Source organism: Acipenser ruthenus, chromosome 25, assembly GCF_902713425.1.
Source record: "Acipenser ruthenus chromosome 25, fAciRut3.2 maternal haplotype, whole genome shotgun sequence".
NCBI lineage: Eukaryota > Metazoa > Chordata > Actinopteri > Acipenseriformes > Acipenseridae > Acipenser > Acipenser ruthenus.
In genome coordinates this window covers 18,963,630-18,986,382 of record NC_081213.1, presented here as the reverse complement: position 1 = coordinate 18,986,382, position 22,753 = coordinate 18,963,630, and the positions used below count along the sequence as shown (strand labels likewise).

The window sequence follows — 22,753 nt, the reverse complement described above, 5'->3', positions numbered from 1 at the left end:
TGATTTCCTGAGAACCAGGTCACACAAAAACAAAATCGCTAAATACAATACACACAGGTAGAACACTGAGTCTACTTTTACTTGGCTTTAAAACTTGCTTTGAGCTGAACCTAAAATCCTGCCACTGAACAACCTTGCTCATACCATTCAACGCCTGTGGCAATATGCCTTTTAAACTAGCCCCTTAATTCCATATGGAGTAGGTTGAGCTGGCAGTTGAAAGGTTGCATTGTCACAATTTAAATTACATTAAATATTTATCACACATTACAATAGTTCTCAATAATTAACCATGCCTTACCAGTTTCCTGCAGCAATTAGTTTCTATCAGGCCCGTAGAATGACATTCACAGAGTTTGTGGTTCACCAAACTCCTCCTGCCTTTGTGAATGATTTGTGAATAACTAATAGTCCATTTAATTTGTTTTAAATCATAACAATTTTAGTGACATGCAATTCGAACTTGAAATATTTTGCAAACCAAATATTTGTATCCACTTGTATGCAAAACAAAGGCCAGCTATGAATACAAAATAATGACTATAACATTGATTTATGAAATATTTATTAAAACTGTCACAATATTAAGTTCTTAGGTTAAATCAAATGAGACAGATTTTTTTTAAAAAACAGTAGAGTTTATACATTGTAATGTAAAATTATAATAAAATTATCTTAATTAACTACTAGTATTCAATGGTCTAACATGCATATATTTTTACGTCTAAAATTCACACACATTTTTCTATATACTTTTAGAACTGTGAAGTAGAATTTAAAACATTCACATTATGAATGGTTAAACTTTTTTTTTTTTTTTTTAGATATAAATTCATATAATAGTACAGCAGCAACACTTTGCAGGATAGTCCTCTGTGTAGACTTTATGCTCAGCTCCATAGACAAAGTAAGTGTACTGCTTCTCTTGAAAGCTGTAGCTTGCTTTGGTGATGGGAATCAGCTCAATGGTTTGCCGCTGAAAAAGAAATAAAGAAAATGTATTTAAAAAAAAAAATCAATCCATTCACCTCAGAAACTAAGCAAGGCAGGATCTGGTCAGATCAGGGGCCAAGGGAAATCTGGTGCTGCAGCTTTAAGACTCATACATCACACTTTTTGCGCTACTTTTCGGTTAGGCTTTGTGTAACGGGCTGTGTTGTGTGATGCACTGCAGTTACGGATTCTGTCCCGTCTGTGTGTGAAATGAGATGAGATTAAAAGCTCCAAACCCACGAATGCAGACAAGCCTGGCTCTTTTGCATTGTGTTTAAGACGTTTGCTTGTGGCTCGTCAGTTCGCGACCAGCCTCTGCCCTGTTGGTTATTATAACTTTTGTCCATTCATTTGTTTTAACACTGGGGTGGAAACATCAAGGTTCTCTCTCAGTCAACTTACAGCTCTGAATCTGATTAAACATTGCTGGGTTTGCACAAAGAAAAAGAAATTATCTCCCAGGTTTATGCAAAGAATCTTGCACATGCCAAGACATGCTAAGTGGTCTAGAAGCTGTGATAATAAATTCAAAGGCGATCATACCTGATTTTAATAAGATAGTATAAATGTTCATTTATATTTTGGGCTAATAAAAATATCTATTGTCACTAAAATTAAAGAGCAAGCTGCTTGAAATGTAATTGTAATGACTTTGTTAAATTTCCCTTACTACAGTATTTTATAGTGTGTGGTTCTCAGTTTCTCCAACACTGAGCTATTACCATTTTTATCTCAATCTGACTTTGAGTTTGAATACATCCTTTTGAAGGTACCTTACTGTAGCTATTGGCTGGGATTTGTTCTGTTCTATGGAATACATCCTTTTAAACAATCTTCTAAGCATACCTGCTGAAGAATACGGCATGTAGGAGCAAACTGGGCATGGTGCTGCCTCACCAGTCTCTCAGCAGCCTGACTAATGGCAGGGTCTGGAAAACCTACAGCGGGATACACCTTAAAACACAATATAGTCAAATTAAACAAAAATACATTACAAGGTTCAATGATGAAGGAAAAATGCTGCAATGTATTCTTACCATATACTGTGTGTCAACAAAAACCTTTTCTCCAGTCACCGCGCTGACCCGACTGATTGGAAATCCAGACTGCTGGTCTCCTACAAAGTCGTCCACATTGTTCTTCCTGAACAGGGTACAAGTGAAAAATACTTTAATTATGCTGTACTGTAAATTGACTAGAATATAGGGTTAAGGATGACAAAAGTCTGTGTATGTGGGTGATATCTGCACAAGTAGAACTGACTGAGACAGAAAGTGCCAATGGGTTGCGAGTGCCAATTTAACCCATACACAGGCGCTTGCAGTCCTATGAATATATTATATACTGCTTTATTATTCATATACAAGTTAAAGATCCAGCAATATTTGTTTTCTAATCATTACCAACCTGCATTTACTCTTCTATGTCAACTTTTTAAATAGACTTTGCAGTTGAATGGAATTCCGAAAGGTGCTTCAGGTATGATTTTTTAAAGCACGTGATGTCAAAAGTGCTGATATGGCGAATACATCACGGTAAAAACGAAACGTTTGCCGTGTGAACTAGCCTACACATTTTTATAAACATTCGAGATGTCAATTTTAAAGTTTGAAACAAGACTTAATCCGTCATTCATTGACTGGAGTTCCACTTGAGGTGGTGGATAGTTATAAATATCTTGGGATCTGGCTGGATCCATTCCTGAAGTTTGATCTGCATATTTTAAACGATCTCAAAGAAAATTGCTGAAAAACTGGGTTTTCTTTTTTGACAGCGAAAAAACTTTACACTTCAAAGTAGAAATTATAAAGAGCTGTATTTTTCCTGTTTGATTATGGTGATGCTTTATTTTACATGCCTCTGCTGAGCAATTTAAAATAAATGGATCGACTAATGAACAAAACAGACAGATTTGTATTAGAATGCCACCCTCAAACCCATCACTGCCAGTTACTGGCTTCTTTAATTAGGATGTCACTTAATTGTTGAAGTCAATTACACTGGGTACTTCTTGTGAGTAAAACTCCTAGGTTTGTTGACAGGTTACTTAGATGTAGCTACAGGTAAATATACCCTAGTATAGTTTACGATCTATTCTTGCACTTATTTATCAAGTGCCTTGGAGAAGGTCCTGGGTTGGCCGATCAGCATTTAGCTGCAGTGCCCCTATGGCATGGAATAGTCTGGACAAGAGTATCCGGGATATGATGGAGCATCAAATAAATAACCCAAATGTATCAGTTAAACAAATAATAATGATTAAGATTACATTTATTTTAATGAGTAGGTTCCAAGAATTATCGAAATGTAAATGAGTCAGGATTTGGGACTTTTGTAAAAAGAAAATTATGTTTGAAATCCCTTTAGATTGTACCAGTTCAGGCACAAACTTACCAAATAATGATTAAAAGGAAAATAATATTTGAGAAACATCAGATAATAAAAAGAAAGGTAACCCCCCCCCAAAAAAACATAAATTTGAACTTATTTGTGATAACGTGATAAAAGAATACTAGGCAACTTAATTACAACTGAGCTAATGGTTTTCATGCACAGAAGACATGTAAAGAGTTCAGGAAGGAGGTCAGGAAGGTAAAAAAAATTGTCTAAAATGTACTTTATCTGCTAATAGTGTATAGAATTGATATGCTAATAGTTTACAAAAAATAAGAATATGGAACAAAGCTAAATCTTACAAATGAAAAATACACAAACATGACTGTCACAAAGATGGCCGGAGTGGGTGGCGTCAGACCAGAGCCAGGAAATAAAATGACAGAGAGGTGTGGTTTGGTGGAGCTGAGCGAATGGTTTCGCTCAGCATTTAATAAATAAACAGAACAGCAAAATAAAAAGGTTGTAACACAACACAAAACAGGACACGGCACTTGCGGCCAAAATAAACAGGTAAACAAAAAATGAACAGACACTTAACAAACGGTGCACGGAGACAAACAAACACGGTGAGTACAACACTTATATTTACTTTTACTTATTTTAACTCCTCTCTCTCTCTCTCCTGTTCTCCACTTTCGAACACCCAAAACCCAGAGTGAGTGAAAACATGCTGCTTTTATGCAGTTGTACCGAGACTCGACTGTTAATCAATCATTCAATTGGAGTCGCGGTACAACTGCACGTGAATCAATAAAGTGCAATTCCCCGTGCTCACATATTACATTTTACTTGCACGTGAAGTGCTGTGCCATCCTCGTGCCTAAATACAAATCTACATTTTTAAATACACGTGAAACACAGACCCATTTATATCCCGTGTACCAATGACTATACACCAACATTTACACACAACACTTATATATATACAAAAAATACACACAGGGGCGGGCACTTTATCACAATGACATATATAATGTACATGCCTCTGCTGTGCATAGCTGAGGTTTACCATTTTATTTTGAGTTTAATATAGACCAGCAGTTGTCCTTTTCCTTCGCAGGTGTCACAAGAGTTCAATCCAGTGCCTTTACAGTCATCACAGCTGCAAAGAAACAGGAATTTGGTTAAGGGTTCCTATGTGCAAGAGTGCTGTTAGGTTTCTGTTTTAAATATTGCATACAAGATCATTTTGCAATGCAATTGTGGAAATTGTTGAAAATTATTTTTGGGCTAGTGATTTTAGTTTCTTTGTAAAACAACAGTCAATGCCATTGCTCTTCGCATGAAATTTTTGTATCACAGAGAAATGTTTTGTGAGGTATTATTTTAGAAAACAAAATCCTAGCCAACTTGAAGGGTGCCATGGACTAAGAGCTGTTGTGTGTCCTTAATGCTATATTCTGCTGGTTATGTATCATAGGGTAACATCTTGAAACTTACTTAGTGCGGCCAGTGCCTTTGCAATGGTGGCAGCTTTCATCACCTGCGCGGACTCCAGAACCATTGCACACCCAGCATTGCTTCTGTATTCCAAAACATAAAAATAACACAATATCATGTCCCCATTGCATCATATCAGTACCAACAACACCTATTAATCTGCAAAGTGTGTGAAGATCCGATTCAAATTCTACACGTTTCCTTATCGTAAACAAATGCCAAAGGAGGAAATATAAACAGCTAGACAAAAAAGTTTCAAGCGGTTTTATTGGCTTTTTAGAAATGTTTTACTTGACAGAGCATTATTTTATAGCAATATGGATTACAGTATCTTTATGGTGTCACAGGGTCTTGCATACAAAGAATGCACAAGACCATTCTCATAGTATGATAAGCGGTAGCCCTGCCACACAAAGATATAATGGATAACTTTTTTAATGCACTACTACGTGCTAGAAAAGTCCTTCCTAGATTTGAGAAAACAAGACGGAGAAGTCCTGATTGCTGAAAAAAACCAATGGAGATTATCTTTGCCTTTAATTACCAGATCATGCTTTTAAACAGGACTTAAGAGTCAGCTTGCATTAACAAACATAGGAGTGTATATGTTTGTGAATCATATTAAGAATAAGACAGGACATTCGTATAATTGGTTTGTGATGTTTTGTAATTAAAAACTACATCATTTAGCATTGCAGGCTCCATGGGAAAACAACATACAAGTGCTGCTAAACTATCAAGGTTATCGTCACTGTATCTCTTCAGTTTTGTTCCAGTTTGAAAATTTAAACAATGCAATATAAATAAAGGTTGACAAGTGCTTGAATGAGAGATTTTCAAAATCTGGTAATATAACAAGTTGAGAGCAGCAAATACATATTTGTTTGTACATGTCATGGAAATGATTGTGGTTGATTTCTGCCAAAGTACTTACACTTCCACATCCTGTGCATTTGGTGCAAGGTGTCTTACCCGTTCCCGTACAGGTGTGGCATGGCTAAAAATAAAGAAGGAAATCAGTGTTATTTTTTAATTAATACATTCATCACTTTCATAGCACTGTTATGCAGTGCCCCCCTCTGAGGGTAAAGTTGTTCGAAAAGCAGGAATCCAGGCATGAAAATGGTCCACCCATTGCAGCCATGTGGGATGGTTGCTGGAAACGGGGGAAACTGGGGTCTTGATATACTGAATGCCCAGAGAAGGCTGGAGACTATGTTGTAAAATTATGTAATTGTTACTAGTAAACGTCTTGACTGATGTGATGGCTTTTACTGGCAGTGTTATTACAACACCTGGCTGCACAGCTGTATTGGAGTCTCCTGGAAAACTATGAAAGTACTGATTTCTTTTTTTCACAATAAAAACATATCTTGTGTTGAGATGATGTCATAGTTAAATGCATCTTTTGTATTAAAGAGTAAGTAGCAGGGTTCCGAAAAATGTCGTGTTATACATCCCCACATGTTGCTACAACTGTAATAACGCACCTGTAATTTTTCTTTTCATTGTTAACATCCCAACATATTTTTGCACTTATAAAACTTTAAAGTCTGTTTCAAAGCTCTTTTCAAAATGGCAGCTCTAGTGCACTGGGGGTTTGAGCTCTGTCCTCTAAATCACTGCAGGAAGAGAGATTAAAAAAAAAAAAAAACACACATAACAAGTGCTCTGGCTTTTCTGTTCCGTACCATATCATGGATCGTTATCGCTGTGTTATGTGTTTGACAATGTGGGCAATAATCTTTACACTATCAGTGCACTAGAGTGGTCATTTTGAAAAGAGCTTTCAAACAGACTTTAAAGGTATAAGTGTAAAAAGTTGTCAGGATGTTTAAGTGTAAAAAGTTGTCAGGATGTTAACAATGAAAAGAAAAATGACAGGTACATTATTTAAACAGTTGTAGCAACACGTGGAGATGTGTAATTCTATATTTCTCGCAACCTTGCTACTTACTCTTTAAAGTCTGTTTTGTGCCCACTTGCAAAATGTTATTCGTTCATTTAAAGAAAAATATTCACTCACTATTTATTGAACAGTGAGTCCATGCATCTTTATAATTAGTATATGCACATTGCAAAAATCTCTTTCTATCTTTAAATAAATATGCTGCCCTTTATTTAGCTCTTGATAATCGGCTACAGTACCTTAACAGAAGCTGTATTAGGGATTTTAATTTCCTGTGTTGCATCTTCAAACATGGTGGGTGCCTTGGCTGGTATGACCCATGGAGCAGGAGGAGGCTGAGTGTATGCATCCACAGGCTGACCTGAGATAGACACACACTTTAGTGAGTATGACAGAACAGAAGCGGAGTCTAGACTAGACAATAACCAGTTCAGAGGGGCCAGTACTGGATGCACATTAAATACATTGTGACAATGTGTTTGTAAAGCAGACAGAAATTGTGAATAAAAACGACCTATTTCCTACTGTATATTATGAACCATGCAATATACAAATTAAAATAATACACCAGAAGCCTGCTCTGAGAACATAAAAATATGTATTTCCCACCAGACCACTGATAATTACAGCGAACAGTGTTATTGTGTGTTATAAAAAATATGTGCAATATATTTGCAATCTCTTCTTGCCACATCCTATCAACATATAATGTCTGCTTCCACATTCTAATTGTAGCTATTGCACACACATGCATAAGTGAAAAATATAATTTAAGTACATAAGGCCCATAAAATGTTTAGAGGCTGTAAAAGAGGGGATAAAATTAACAGTGATTATATCCTTCACATTTATATTTGCAGATGTTACCTTCTTATTCATATCATTGTAGCTGCCAGTGCCAGCAATTACGTTTTCATCAGGTACTGCTATTCTCTTAATTATGTGGTTTTTTTTTAATGTTTTAATTCATTTTAGCTTCCTATCTTTTTTTTCCTTCCCTCTGACTGTCTTTGAATGGAGGCTGGTATGAGGCATTGATTTATGTTTCATTGGTGTCTCTTTTTTGAACTCCTAGACCCCCTGTACTTTAGGCTAGTGGTCTCTCAATATTGCAAAACAGTTTCCCACTGTCTTCATGGAAGGTTTTGGGGTACTGTTCAGCAGTCTTTTGCAGTTATATTCTGTGTGTACGATTCATCCTGTAGTTTAGGTGGAAGCTGTTAACGGGTCCTCCTGGGTACCAAAATATCCGAAAATAAATTAACATGCCTGTATTTCTGATTGGGAAAAAAAAAAAACTTCTGTTCGAGAATTTCTGTCAATTACTGCGGAATCCTAGAGGAACTGGTGATTAAACTTGTTAGCGTGTGATTAAAAAAAAGAGTGTGGTATTGGAAGAGTAAAGATACACACAAAATGCAATTCAAGTAGGTGAGCAGAAAAGCTTCTTCTTACATCGTAGTCGTATACTGTTTCATACACGCTAACATTCTGAGAATAAAATATTGAAAACTTGACTTGGCATGTTTTATGTTTATGAAAGTATTACAGAAAGGTCAAGGCCCTGCACCGGGGCCCATCTTTCTCTTCCACTGCCACTGGTCTACACTGCATGCATCAGGGCATTATGTCTGTTAACAATAAATATTTGTAAGAGAAACAGTACATTCTCTATGTTATACAGCTGCTGGCCTTAGGGTAGCTTAATAGTGGCCTACTGCAGCACATCTGTTGCTTGTAACAATCATTGCACATGTATGCTGGCTCGATCCATCATCCTTGTGAAGCCATGGAAATCCTTTTCCATCATTGTAATGTGTTCATTTTTGTGTCTTGCTTACCGCTATACGCCTCATGAGTCCATTCAGTTGATCTGGATTCAGTAAAGGTCTCCAGACGATACTTAAAGAAAAGAAAAAAGTCAAATTAAGAATTAGGCTCATTTTGAAGGCTGCACACTGACACACGTATTGCACCTTTCAATAAAATGGAACCAATGCATAATGGTTGCACTACCAAAGCATTTCATTGCCAGGGTACAGCCATCACTGGTAATGAATTGGACAGCTAATGATTGTGGTAGCGTTTCTTAAGGGACACACACTTATATTATAATAATATTTCAATAGTATTTGTACGGTTTTGTATTTGTCACTTTCATACCCTGTAAGTGTTGTGAGCCTCGAGGTTTGAGAACACTAACTGTTCTGCAGGATCAGTGCTGTAACAGCATTTACTGGAGGCATACTGGACCAGAGCATCTCTGGCAGTATCTTCAGATATAGAAGGGATGCTGTGAAATAGAAAGGTAGAAATTATGACCCGTCTCATCAAATGAACACGCTGTGGCATTGCACAAAGACATTTTGTGTTGCAGGATGTTTAAACTGTGCTTGGGGTACACCTGACCTCACATAAATTAGGAGTTTATTCTGAACAAGAGGATTGATTTCTGAATTGAGTATTAATTTAACCCTGTATTCCCACTCTGTATAAAATATATGAACCAATACTCAAAACATCCTGTGTTCCATATTGAGTTTAATAAGACACACCTGAGCTTGTTACCTGTATACACTGGGGCTAAGCAGGCTCATTTTAAAACCTGGAATAGGGGAAACTGCTATGCAAATTGTATTTGGGGTCTGTAATGTTGAAAGGATGATGGAACAGATTTACAAAAACATATATCATGCTAATGAAACAGATCTTACTTCCACTCTGTTTGAGCAGGGGCAGGCTCTCCAGGAGGGTAGGGTAAACCTGCATCCGGAGGGGGAAGGAATCCTCCTCCTTTTAATAGGCAGAAAGACATGTAATGACATGCAAATTGGAAAGGGACCAATCCCTCTTAGTATATTTGAATAGGCCTGCTCAAGTGCCTGCAAATTCTCTATATAAAATTTATGTTGAACAAATTATTAATAAATCACTGGTCTGCTTGGCACAACCCACTTCCTAAACAAGCAGATGTCTGAACCACAAAGCAGGTTTACTACACTTCAGTTTCAAACTGTTACCGGATTCATAAGACACGCTTACCACTTCCTTCTGGTGACATGCCTTCGTATCCCGGCACTGTGTCGAACATTCTCGCAGGGGGGGCTGCTAGCCCGCCGTATGGGGGGTTCTGGGGTGCCAACACAGCTGAATAAAGTAATTAGTGAAAAGTGTAACTACATTTTATGAAACCAAACAAGCTCTTCACAACCACCCCAAAACCCAAACAGGATGTTTTTTATATTTTGGGATTTATTTTGTGGCCATATTTTATTATTCATCAAGGCACCGCAATTCAAATAAACAAAAACTTTTAAGGTTGTATTTTCCAGGACAGTTTGAGACACATTAGCTTTTAGTGCGACTTTACCAACTCACAGAAACACCTGCCATTAAATTGCTATAAAAATTGAATTTTTATGTAAATATATCCCTAAATCATAACCACTGCAGTGCATCTTCTCCTATCTCAGAGAAGTGCATATTGTTCTCTTTGAGACACGCTATTTATGTATTTAGCCCAAACATTTATTACTGAAAACGTTATTTTTACACATGCAATTATAAAGTTTGAAAAGCAGCTGTAGGCATTGTGTGCTGCCAAGGCAATTGAAATATACAAGGCAGAATGAATGGGTGCACAAACCCTTTAGCATATCTTAGATATGAGTGTTATGCATTTTTGACCACTAAGTAGTACTGCTGTGGCAAAACACTAACTGATCAGAAGGATGCCACTTTTAAGGGGTGTTATGATTTTTTTTGTGAACCAGTGTCCACGAATAAATATATACTTATATATATTTACCAAAAAACATATGGTATATATAGACATGGTATATATAGAATGGTATCGCATGGGTGCCTGTACCTTTTAATGATTTCAGAATAGGTGCATGGAGAAGGAAAGCACAACAATTAGTCTATATAAATGCATTAAATTATATAAGCAGCAAGTATAACAATGAACATGTATATTACCCCAGATTCTGCTGGGAGCATAGGCGGCGGGCGTCTCTATTTCAATAGTAGGTAGCTTCGGAAAAAGGTCAGCTGGCTCTGTGTTTTGTCCTGTCTGTGGCTCACTATTTTGTCAAACTAAGTGCTATTTTATAGGTTCGAGTGAGGGTGTGTACATGACCAGATAAAGAGAAATGGTTCAGCCCATAAACAAGAACTGAACTAATGACATGTGGTTCCTCCTCGCCCAGTTCAATAAGGTCTTACAATACACAGTCCCCCCCCCCCCCCCCCCCCCCCCCCCCCCCCCCCATAGCTTCTATAATATGGAACAGCATTCTAACCCCCTCCCCCCCTACTTGCGAGTTACTGCAGTACAAACTTGAATACTTTTGCATTACATACAGATTAGCCTGTTACATAGCTGCCATATTACCAATCGCATGGCAAAGAATGAATTTCTGGGATGGGGCCCACTATGAATGTTAAGCTTTTAAAAATACTGTATTACTAAAATAATAATTCTTTTAAATAGCATTAAATTAGTAGAATGCATGATATACTAATAACCACACTGATGGGACTGGACAAAAAACTAACCTGCACACTCCCTTTCTCTCCAGCCCACCTTGGTGAAACACATGTGGAGATTGTGGCAGGAGTTGTGTGGATGTGAGTGTCACTCTTGGGTCCAGATGTAGACGAGTTAATTGCAGGATAAACGGCACCTTAAGCTTATAATGTGCCAGTGCAGTGGCTGATCAGATGACCTACTTTGAGAGCACCACCAGCCATGCAAAAGTACCAATGCTGGTCCACCACGCCACACCGCTTCCGTGGCAAACACAAGCAGCGCCAGCCACATGAAATGAAACCTGGGTAGATCTGCTAGAAACCACACAACCACGACTGGAAGAAATGTATGTATCCCCATCCACCCTCACCCCTCCATTTAAACTGTATAATGTATTATATAGAGAATACTGTATTTAATATATAAATAATGACACAGAATTGCTAATTCCATCTGATACAATGACATTTCAGATGCCTTTAGCATATCAATAGTTTCAAAGGATACATCCCAATAATTTAATTCAGCGTAAAATCTCTGTTGTGTTGTTTATTTTACTTAAAAGAAAAAAAAAAAAAACTTGATATAACCAACTCCAAACCATTTCATCTTTTGACATGCAAGTCCTGATTGGCCAAAGGCAGAACGTTTCTTGAAAATGTATCTCAAAGTAGAAAACATGTAACATCCAGCATACACGAGGTAACATTTTGTCTGGAAACATGTTTCCTCATGTATGCTGGGTTTAAGGCAGAAAGAAAAGCAAACATGAAGGGATCAAATGGTTTGGTATTTCGCGTGGGACTGTACAGTACCTGGGTGTCCAACTGCTGCCGGTAACTGTGATCCTGGGTACATGCTTCCATAAGAAGACCTTAGGTTACAGGAAAATATAGAACAGGCATGTTTCAGCGTATTCCACAACAGTCAGTTATATCGTGATTTGTGAATCATCATGAGATATTTGACATTTGAATAAAATGTTGTTTCAAGTGATATGAATCACACTTTAAAATGAACTACCTTACTAAGTGTGAAATTACTGCAAGCCTGTGCTAGTCTAAAGCAAAACCACACATAACGCTGTTGAGCAAAAGGATGTACAAACTGTTTTTATATTCGACTGGGGGCCATTCTTGCAGAATTTCAGCCCACTAAGGGACGGTAGCTTCTCCAAATAAAATGCTGACGAACATAAGAAAGAACAATACTAAATCTATGTATTAAAGGAAAAAATGCCTGGAAGGAAAATGATAACATTCTCAAATCACTTGTGTTATTTTACAGTATATAGTCGGCATGGAAATAAGACTCCCACTGCATAGCCGTTTGATACATTCCATGATCTATCAGTAGGGCCACGGAAAATTCACGATTTCACAAATTTCACGGAAATCGTGTACTTTATTATTATTTGTTTATTTAGCGGACGCCTTTATCCAAGGCGACTTACAGAGACTAGGGTGTGTGAACTATGCATCAGCTGCAGAGTCACTTACAACTACGTCTCACCCGAAAGACAGAGCACAAGGAGGTTAAGTGACTTGCTCAGGGTCACACAATGAGTCAGTGGCTGAGGTGGGATTTGAACCAGGGGCCTCTTGGATGTGACATCCAAGACTGTGTCAGTCTTGGATGTCACATCTTTGCTACGAGATGCAATCCCTGATTTCACAAGCTGTAGAGATTAAATTGAATCTTACAAGCACCATGCCGATGAAAGTGACAAAAATGTCAATATTGTTGAGTTCTGGGTGAAGTCTGAAATCAGATTCCCAAACATGGCAAAAATTGCACGCTGCTTTTTGTCAATTCCACCAAACTCTGTGGATGCAGAATGAGCAGTTTCTGCATATGGACAGGTTTTTACACCACAAAGACAAACCATGAGTGTTGAAACTGCAACAAGATGCACGATGCTGGTCTTCAACAAATAACTAGTTTTCTGCTCATGGGTCAGATAGGCTATTGTGTGTGTGCACAACACTCTAGATGAATAAAAAAAAGTCGCATTCGATTTATTCTTCTTGTTTTTCCTGTTCTTGTTCTTCAGATTACTTTGTATAGGTTGATTCGCTCAAGTAGCACGATGTTATGTGGTTTTAAAATGTCATATATAATTCAGTGTGTGTAAAGAAAAACACAAAGTTTCGGTTTTGTCACTTGCACTTAACCCTGTTTTTAACATTTTGTTTTTCGAAGTCAGCATAACGCTATACAATACAGTCCGTTTAATTACTGTATGAACATAGCCGAAGTTCTAAACGTTTACAAAACTCGACAGTCAGTGCGTTTACATGAGCATAAGAATTCCGATATTTTTCGGGAAACGAAGTTTTCCGAAAACTAATTCCGATATCAAAAGTCATGTAAACACAGTTTTCGGAAAATGTATCGGAATATTCCTTAGGTCAGTTTTCGGAAAACAGCACCTAGAAATTTCTGATTCAATTCCGAAAACGAACCAAATACATATCATGTAAACAGACTTTTCGGAAAACTTATTCTGATAGCGGATTGGTCTCTGTTCTATCGCAGAAAAAAAAAGTCCGGTCTGTTCAAATCGTAGGATACTACAGTACTTTGCATGCGAAAATATCCTGCGTTTTCTGAAAACTTCAATCCATGTATACAGTTGTATTCTAATTAGACTTTCTATCGTTAATCATGTAAACATAGAAAAGTGACGTTTTAAGAAAATCAGTTTTCTGATTCAGTTTTCGGAAAACGCTTTGTCATGTAAACGTACTGAATGTTGCCGAATTTGTCATTCAAACTTGTTTTGTTTTAATCAGTTTTGTCTGCTTGTTACTTATTTCAGCCAACACATTTAAATGACCCTTGTTTGTTACATTTTAAAAGATTGTTCAAATTCTACATACCTCAACAATGGGTTATTTTCCATAACCGACTTGAACAGTTTCAACAAAAGAAATAATACTGGCTGCTCTGTATTGGTCTCACTTCCTGTCCTACCCACATGATTTAACTCGTTCGGCTCGAGTGAGTTGCAGTGTTTTACCCCCTCCTCTGCTAAAGTGGAAGCGAGTCCATAGAAACCACCTGGAAGTTGGTTCCTTTTTCCCGGTTCCTTATTCGCGGTGTAGTTGACAAAGCAGCGTGTCCTTTTTCTGTGTGTTTTAACTCACTTACACATCTTGCTCAATTAATATATTGCTACTATTTAAAAATAATCGCTCCTTCTTTAAAAAAAACAAAAATATTAATAACATATATTAATAACATACCCTATATTACCCGCTTGTTTTGCCCCATTTACCCACCTTAGACACCTTGCTCACTAAATATCGAAGTATCCCCAAATAGGTTATCGTCTCCTTTCTGCAAAAACACTAACGATTTTAGTGAGCAAGCCTTACCCCACGAGCAGCAGCACCCCAAAATGTAACCCATTATAACCAATACCGAACGCATGGGGGCAGGAAGAGAGCACAAGAGAAGGAAGAAAGCACAACAATGAGTCTATATAAATGCATTAAATTATATAAACAGCAAGTATAACAACGAACATGTATATTACCCCAGATTCTAGTGGAAACACAGGCGGCGGGCGTCTCTATTTCAACAGTAGGTAGCTTCGGAAAAAGGTCAGTTGGCTCTATGTTTTGTCCTCTGTCTGTGGCTCACTATTTTGTCAAACTAAGTGCTATTTTATAGGTTCGAGTGAGGGTGTGTACATGACCAGATAAAGAGAAATGGTTCAGCTCAAAAACAAGAACTGAACAAATGACATGTGGTTCCTCCTCGCACCCCCCTTAGCTTCTACCCCCACTTGCGAGTTACTGCAGTTCAAACTTACATACAGATTAGCCTGTGACATAGCTGCCATATTACCAATCGCGTGCCAAAGAATGAATTTCTGGGATGGGGCCCACTATGAATGTTAAGCTTTTAAAAATACTGTATTACTAAAATAATAATTATTTTAAATAGCATTAAATTAGTAGAATGCATGATGTACTGATAACCACACTGATGGGACTGGACAAAAAACTAACCTGCGCACTCCCTTTCTCTCCAGCCCACCTTGGTGAAACACATGTGGAGAGTGGGGCAGGAGTTGTGTGGATGTGAGTGTCACTCCTGGGTCCAGATGTAGACGAGTTAATTGCAGGGGTAATGGCACCTTAAGCTTGTAATGTGCCAGTGCAGTGGCTGATCAGACAACCTCCTGAGAGCACCACCAGCCATGCAAAAGTACCAATGCTGGTCCACCACGCCACACCGCTTTTTAAGTTTAATATTTCTCAATTTTATTTCAGTGGTTAACATGATGTGGGTTCCCCAGCTTATCAGCTCTCATGATTGCACCGATCGGACTGTAATCAATGCATTGAATCGGCGTTATCAAAACACATCAGACCCATTGGAATGGTCTGTGTAGTCACCCATGAGTAACACATGACATGGGCTCCGTTAGGTGATCACCAACGCATTGAAAGGTGATGATAGCAACCCAGTCTAACGAGAGAAACGTTAACAGATTTACGTTTCTGCATTTCTCCTTTGTGGTGGAAAAAACGTTACATGGGTAACGTTTTCACTTTCAACCACAGTGCTTTGCGGCAGCTTTTGTCAAAATTCTATTTTTATATTTATTTTATGTGAACATTAGTTTATTTATAATATTGTTTGATTTTAAATCAATTAAATTGTTACAAAACAATTACTATTATTTAGTCCATTCGTTTTAATTCCGTACATGATCTTGTAGTAGTGCTAAAATATACACTGCCTTTTTTTCTATATTTACTTGAAATCTCGCGCTTTTAAACCAATTAAATTGTTACAAGAAAAAACCACTATTCTATAGTCCATTCATTTTAATTCCGTACATGGTCTTGTTGTACCAGTGCTAAAATATACACTGCCTTTTTTCTTTATATATTTACGGGAAACCTCGCTTAATATATTTTTAGGAAATGACATGTCAGCACTGTACTTGCATCCAGAGCGCGTCTGCCGATGAAAATAAAAATACGGCTAAAAACAAAACAGTATTCGGTTCAACAGAGACAATCAGTAGTTTAAAAACAAATAAGTTAAATGCTCCGTGTCTTTCTGTGTAGTTTGAATTTTGAATGTGCCGCCCCAGTTTGCTCTGCGACTCTCAGCCAATAGGCAGGTACGGGACGTTGAACAGAATTGTGGGATATGTCGTTTTAAAACCTTGAAATATATCCGTGCTTCTATGACTCGCTCCCACACAGACCATTCCAATGGGTCTGATGTGTCTTGATAACTCCGATTCAATGCATCGATTACAGTCCGATCGGGTGCATGATTCATTGTGGATGAATAGAAGAATGCTCATTTATTTGCTGTGAGTGACAATTATACAAGTAGTGTATTCCAATTAATTGCATACATGATAATTGCATATTCCTGTTGTTACCTTAAAAAAAAGTGAAGCAGATTTCTTATGAAAATCCACATGCAGTAGATTTCCTGTGTGCCTAACAGTTTTATGCATTTAACAGTGTTATGCACTTCACAATTGTATGCAATTATCAGGTATATAATTAAATGTATATTACACTGTATATGTTACTGAAAATTACATACGCCGGTTAATTGCATAAACTGTTTGGCACCTGGGCTATGCAATTAATAAGAATCTACTGTAACAGGACTCAAAATAATGAGATTCTGGTATTATTTAAAGTAGGATTTCAGTGCTACCCTAACATTAACAGAAACCCTTCTCAATTAAATTAAGCATTGAATTAATAATTAACAACTAACCAACCCTGTCAAAATGACTCTACAATGCGTCAGCGTACATATCAATAAAACGATTGATTATAATTTCTAGCAGCAGATTCCAAACCATGTCATCTTTTGACATGCAAGTCCTGATTGGCCAAAGGCAGAACGTTTCTTGAAAATGTATCTCAAAGTAGAAAACATGTAACATCCAGCATACACGAGGTAACATTTTGTCTGGAAACATGTTTCCTCATGTATGCTGGGTTTAAGGCAGAGAGAAAAGCAAACTCGAAGGGATCAAATGGTTTCGTATTTCGCGTGGGACTGTACAGTACCTGGGTGTCCAACTGCTGCCGGTAACTGTGATCCTGGGTTCATGCTTCCATAAGAAGACCTTTGGTTACTGGAAAATATAGAACAGGCATGTTTCAGCGTATTCCAAAACAGTCAGTTATATCGTGATTTGTGAATCATCATGAGATATTTGACATTTGAATAAAATATTGTTTCAAGTGATATGAATCACACTTTAAACTGAACTACCTTGCTAAGTGTGAAATTAATGCAAGGCTGTGCTAGTCTAAAGCAAAACCACACATAACGCTGCTGAGCAACAGGATGTACAAACTGTTTTTATATTCGACTGGGGGCCATTCTTGCAGAATTTCAGCCCACTAAGGGACGGTAGCTTCTCCAAATAAAATGCTGACGAACATAAGGAAGAACAATACTAAATCTATGTATTAAAGGAAAAAATGCCTGGAAGGAAAATGATAACATTCTCAAATCACTTGTGTTATTTTACAGTATATAGTCGGCATGGAAATAAGACTCCCACTGCATAGCCGTTTGATACATTCCATAATCTATTAGTGATTAATTAGTTCAGGTCTGACCAAATAATGTAACAGTAAAGCCTGTAATGGCCCATTTCAACAAGCACTTTACAAGGAATACAATATGATCATTTAAACTGAAATAATAATAATAATAATAATAATTTCCTCAATTGTTTTGATGTGTCCTGCTTCCAGACATGAAATTGAAATGCACACAAACACCGTACAAGTCCAGAGGGATATAGTGTTAATTCAGATTCTACATACCTCAACAATGGGTTATTTTCCATAACCGACTTGAAGAGTTTCGTCAAAAGAAATAATACTTGCTGCTCTGTATTGGTCTCACTTCCTGTCCCAACCACATGATTTAACTCGTTCGGCTCGAGTGAGTTGCAGTGTTTTACCCCCTCCTCTGCTAAAGTGGAAGCGAGTACATAGAACTAAATCAAAGCTGTGATTTCCATTACACGAGAGTAGATGTTAAAACTTCATGCTGATTTGAACTCGGCTCTCGCCAAGATAACCACCAACTAAGACGTAGCTTTACAGTAAACTAATGTGATCCATATGTGTCTCCCTCCATTTACGTTTCCTTCCATATGATGATGTAGATATCCTTCTGTCTGGTGTTAATGGCTGAAGTGTAATGCTGGCTCCAGGGATCAGCTTATTTTGCCTCCCTGGCGCATCAGCACACACAACGGCTGCGATGCTGGCTCCGGGGATCAACCAAAGTGCGGCCTCCCCAGCGCATCAGCATGACAACCGTCTGGATTGAGCTAAGTAGGGTACATCTCTGGGGTTTTCAAGTGGGCACCTTCCATCCTCAGTGTTTCGTCGACTAGCCCACGACACCTCAAGAGGGCTCGACGGTGATTCTGGCATCCCAGCATCACCCCCCTCCGTCCCCCACTCAACTCAGCCCAGCTTACTTACCTGTCCCCAGCCAGAATCTTTCCGTCTCAACCACAGCCAGTTGCTGCTCCTCTCTGCTGCTTCAGATAAGTTCTTCACTGTGCGACGCAACTCTTGGCCACTGAATCCGACGTCTCTGAGAAACCGGGTTGTAGAGTGTGCCACAAATCCTCGACAACCCACTTCCACTGGGTAAACCCGAACTCTCCATCCTCGCTGTTCCGCTTCAGTGGCTAGTTGAGCATACTGCAGTTTCTTCCTCTCATACGCCTCATCTACAGCATCCTCCCATGGCACTGTTAACTCTACCAGGTGAACAAGGCGTGCTGATCCAGACCACAAGACAATATCTGGTCGAAGGTTAGTGGTGGCAATCTCAGGTGGAAAAATAAGCCGTTGACCAACATCTGCCAGCATATTCCAGTCTCTAGCAGCTTCCAGTTGTCCTGGGCGAGGATTGGTTTTAACACCTTTTCTTGGTGGTTGCTCTCCTGGGCGGAGGAATGTTGTCTTTTGTGTGTAATGTTTTGATGGAACAGGTGGCAACTTATTGGTCATGTTACGCTTGTCTTCCAATGCTAAGGCCAAACATCGCAGCACCTGGTCATGGCGCCAAGTAAACCGTCCTTGGCTAAGATCCACCTTACATCCTGTCAAAATGTGCCTTAATGTTGCAGGTGATGAACACAAAGGACATGAGGGATCCTCTCCTACCCAGAGGTTTAGGTTCTGTGGTGATGGGAGAACATCATATGGTAATGATTAACATGTTTTGTCAACCGATTTCTGCTGATTTCTGATTTCTACAGAACAAGTTGTCACGGCCTACCAGATACCAATGTTTCATACAAACACAACATGCCCCAAATCCTCCCACATCTTACAGTTTTACCAAAGCGATTCTAGCTGAGACAGTAGCTTGTGTTTGTAAAACGTAAAAGCCACACACTCAGTACAATAAGCTAGTATGTACTACTTGTGTTATTATTTCAACGAATATGTTATTGCCCACCCTATCCACGAGATGGAGCTCGCGAAGATTTAGGTTCACCTAGGTCCTGGAAGATTTAAGTAGACGTAAACAATGAAATATTAAAATAACACAAACTTGAACAAACAAAACGTATTCACAATGATTATTTTTTATATATTTAATTTCAATGCATTTAGTTTATTTTTAATCCTTGATTGTTTTTTGTATTTCTTTATTTATTGATAAAGCAAATTGTGTTTGCCGCTTTTTGGTTTTTAGCTCCCTTGCAGACCCTTTATTACTTCCCAGCAGCCTCTTCTCTCTCTCTTCCTCTGTGCTGTCTTAATAGAAGGCAGACACCTTCTAGCCGGTGAGTGAGAAAAATCCTTAAACATCCTTAAAACAGAAGGATATACCAGTACTTTTATTAAGCAGTTTATGTTTTAAACACCGAGACACCTTATTATTGTGTGTTATTGATAGTTTAATGTTAACTTTATTCGATTAACTGTGTTAAATAAAATGGTGACGTGATACCCTGTTTACAGACCTGTGCGCCTTCATGTGTGTTAATTCATAATGTGATTACATCCCATGTCAGCGTTTTAAACATACGCTTCTTGTGCAGTGCCACTGCCGTAATAATTTTAGGTTTTAGAGATTTTGGGGGGTCTTTTTATATATACATTTTTTAAGTATCTCGGAACTAGGCCTCGGTACTGTGGATAATCACTGCCTGTTAAGAGAAGATAATATACATGCATGACAAATTTTACAGACGTGTCTTCATTATTCTAACGGCTTATTTAACATTTAACAATACAGTTTATAGCTTGCTGATGCCAGGAAGCTTTTTAAATGGCATTTGTGGAAATGCACCATATTGAACACGTGGGTTAAGTGTTTGCTTTCGTTCTGTGAAGTTTTGTGTTCTATAAGAAATGTTCATGGTTAAGATGTCATTGAAACGTGGTTCTTATTTTATTTCTTAGCAGACACCGTTATCCAGGGCGACTTACAATTGTTACAAGACATCACATTATTTTTACGTACAATTACCCATTTATTCAGTTGGGTTTTTACTGGAGCAATCTAGGTAAAGTACCTTGCTCAAGAGTACAACAGCAGTGTCCCCGACCGGGGATTGAACCCACAAGTCCAGAGCCCTAACCACTACTCCACACTGCTGCCCCTTATTAAAGCCGCTGAAAGTGCAACTAAATGCTTTGCTGAGCACCTTGCATGCGACTTGTCAAAACGAATAGATTAGTTAAGCAACCAGCTCGTCGTATTACTGTGCACTTTTATCATTGTCAGTTTACCACGTTACTCATTTGTCTTCTGTGAAGAATTGAAAACCTGCTGATGGTGTGTTTACATTTCTTAAAGGGGGTGGGGTTTAGATACTGTATATCCCTTGAATCATGCTTTGTCATTTTGTGCCAAGTAGGCATGCTCTTAGTAGTATTTTGCAGGGGTAGAATGATACAGCTTAAGCAGCCCAAGCATGGCTAACTTGTCATTTGTTGCTGCAGCATTTGTTTGAAACCTATATATTGATTCTGTCAGCTGTGGTCTTTTTCAGCCTTATAGAAGATAACTTTTTTTTTTCTTCATTTGTAGGCACCATGGTAAACCTCAGGCCTCTCATCAAGCCGAGGATCGTCAAGAAACGGACCAAGAAGTTCATCCGCCATCAGTCTGATCGATATGTCAAGGTCAAGGTAAGGCACAAGTGGACTTTTCTTGGTTTAAGTACAGACTGTTGCTTCCTTCTAAAAAATGTCTGCTAGTGAATAGCATCTGTCTTGGTTTTGTTTCTCTTACCATTGTTCCTGATTTGTTTCTATTTTTTTTTAAACCTTTTTGTTTTAGAAAAACTGGCGTAAACCCAGAGGTATTGACAACAGAGTGCGCAGGAGGTTCAAGGGCCAGATTCTGATGCCAAACATCGGTTATGGAAGCAACAAGAAGACAAAGCACATGCTCCCAACTGGATTCAGAAAGTTTTTGGTACACAACATCAAGGAACTTGAGGTCCTCATGATGAGCAACAAGTAAGCTTTACTAATACCTAAAGTCTAAAAGAAGCACTCATATAAAATGTACATTCCTCTAGGATGATCTAAATCGGTTGTTTAATGTAAAGGGATTTAGTAACTGTCAAGTCCTTTTTTTTTTGTTTTATCTCTTATTCTGCCTGGTGAGTCTCTAGTTTTTGGGACTACTATACCTGGGTAGTGTAGTTCACAGCTAGGCAACTACAATTAAGGTACAATGGAAGATTACAGCAACAAAAGATGTGAACAGTAGGTCTTGCGTCTTTGCTTACCTCCTTGGATCATAGCTGGCGAGGTCTGCCATACCCCCTCAGCTTCAGATACCAGAGGGAGAGCACAGCAGAGGACATACCCATTCCATCTGTAGCTCACTTTATAGCTACCAGGTGGAAGATAATCTGCAACAAAGCACTGTTCATTAAAACAACCTGGTAAATTAATATATGCAGAACATTTGAGGAGCCATAGGGAAGTTTGTTTTAGAATGTACATGTTTTTCAGGTGTTAAATGATTAATTTATACTTGGATCTATCAGTTGTCAAATGTTGTGCACATGAAGGCTCGTTCTCATTAATGTATAGTGCATCATGCACTCTATCTAGGAGGGCCGCTCGTGATGGCTTTTTTGAATCCTACTCCTTGGAGCCATAGGGGAGACAAGTAGCATAAGAGTCTGACATGAACTTATTATTATTTTTTTACTTTTTTAGAACCCACTGTGCAGAGATTGCCCACAATGTCTCCTCTAAGAACCGAAAGATCATTGTTGAGAGAGCCGCGCAACTGGCCATCAAGGTCACCAATCCAAACGCAAGACTACGCAGTGAAGAGAATGAATAAACTGTGTTGCTTGAATCTTATCTGTTGAAATAAAAAAAATTAAAAAACCCAGCCATTCATTTGACTTTTTTTTTTTTTTTTTTAAAGTTGTGTGTGTTTTTTCTTTGTTAGTCTCTGGC

The 22,753-nt window shown here is 38.2% G+C and overlaps 2 protein-coding genes across 8 annotated transcripts; one reads left to right on the top strand and one right to left on the bottom strand.

Annotated features, from left to right (window-relative positions):
* Positions 1-561: 561 nt before the first annotated feature.
* LOC117414151 (protein SSUH2 homolog) lies at positions 562-18,203 on the bottom strand. 7 transcript variants are annotated; one of them, XM_034023909.3, is made up of 13 exons: positions 18,110-18,203; positions 17,339-17,406; positions 9,782-9,886; positions 9,454-9,532; positions 8,903-9,032; positions 8,581-8,641; positions 6,979-7,100; positions 5,765-5,827; positions 4,831-4,913; positions 4,400-4,492; positions 2,031-2,136; positions 1,840-1,947; positions 562-976 (listed from the first exon to the last, which is right to left on the bottom strand). In XM_034023909.3, exons 1-13 carry the CDS (start codon positions 18,130-18,132, stop codon positions 833-835), a joined length of 1,185 nt encoding a protein of 394 aa, XP_033879800.3. In that variant the 5' UTR covers positions 18,133-18,203; the 3' UTR covers positions 562-832. The 7 variants fall into 7 exon arrangements, with proteins under 7 accessions (XP_033879800.3, XP_058855478.1, XP_033879802.3 ...); XM_058999495.1 differs by having other exon boundaries at positions 17,339-17,397; positions 18,110-18,147; XM_034023911.3 differs by lacking the exons at positions 17,339-17,406; positions 18,110-18,203 and adding exons at positions 12,089-12,147; positions 14,815-15,055 and having other exon boundaries at positions 563-976.
* A 1,792-nt stretch (positions 18,204-19,995) lies between these two features.
* Positions 19,996-22,685, top strand: LOC117413906 (large ribosomal subunit protein eL32). The gene is made up of 4 exons (XM_034023357.3): positions 19,996-20,103; positions 21,357-21,457; positions 21,609-21,790; positions 22,505-22,685. Exons 2-4 carry the CDS (start codon positions 21,362-21,364, stop codon positions 22,632-22,634), a joined length of 408 nt encoding a protein of 135 aa, XP_033879248.1. The 5' UTR covers positions 19,996-20,103; positions 21,357-21,361; the 3' UTR covers positions 22,635-22,685.
* The last annotated feature ends 68 nt before the right edge of the window (positions 22,686-22,753 follow it).

Coding starts and splice junctions, on each gene's coding strand:
- LOC117414151 (XM_034023909.3), bottom strand. CDS start 18,132: ATGGAAAATAACCCATTGTTGAG. Junction 8,642..8,902: donor AGGCTCACAACACTTACAGG/GTATGAAAGTGA, acceptor CTTTTCTTTAAG/TATCGTCTGGAGACCTTTAC. Junction 4,914..5,764: donor AATGCACAGGATGTGGAAGT/GTAAGTACTTTG, acceptor TTTGGAATACAG/AAGCAATGCTGGGTGTGCAA.
- LOC117413906 (XM_034023357.3), top strand. CDS start 21,362: ATGGTAAACCTCAGGCCTCTCATCAAGCCGAGGATCGTCAAGAAACGG. Junction 21,458..21,608: donor ATCGATATGTCAAGGTCAAG/GTAAGGCACAAG, acceptor TTTTTGTTTTAG/AAAAACTGGCGTAAACCCAG. Junction 21,791..22,504: donor GTCCTCATGATGAGCAACAA/GTAAGCTTTACT, acceptor TTACTTTTTTAG/AACCCACTGTGCAGAGATTG.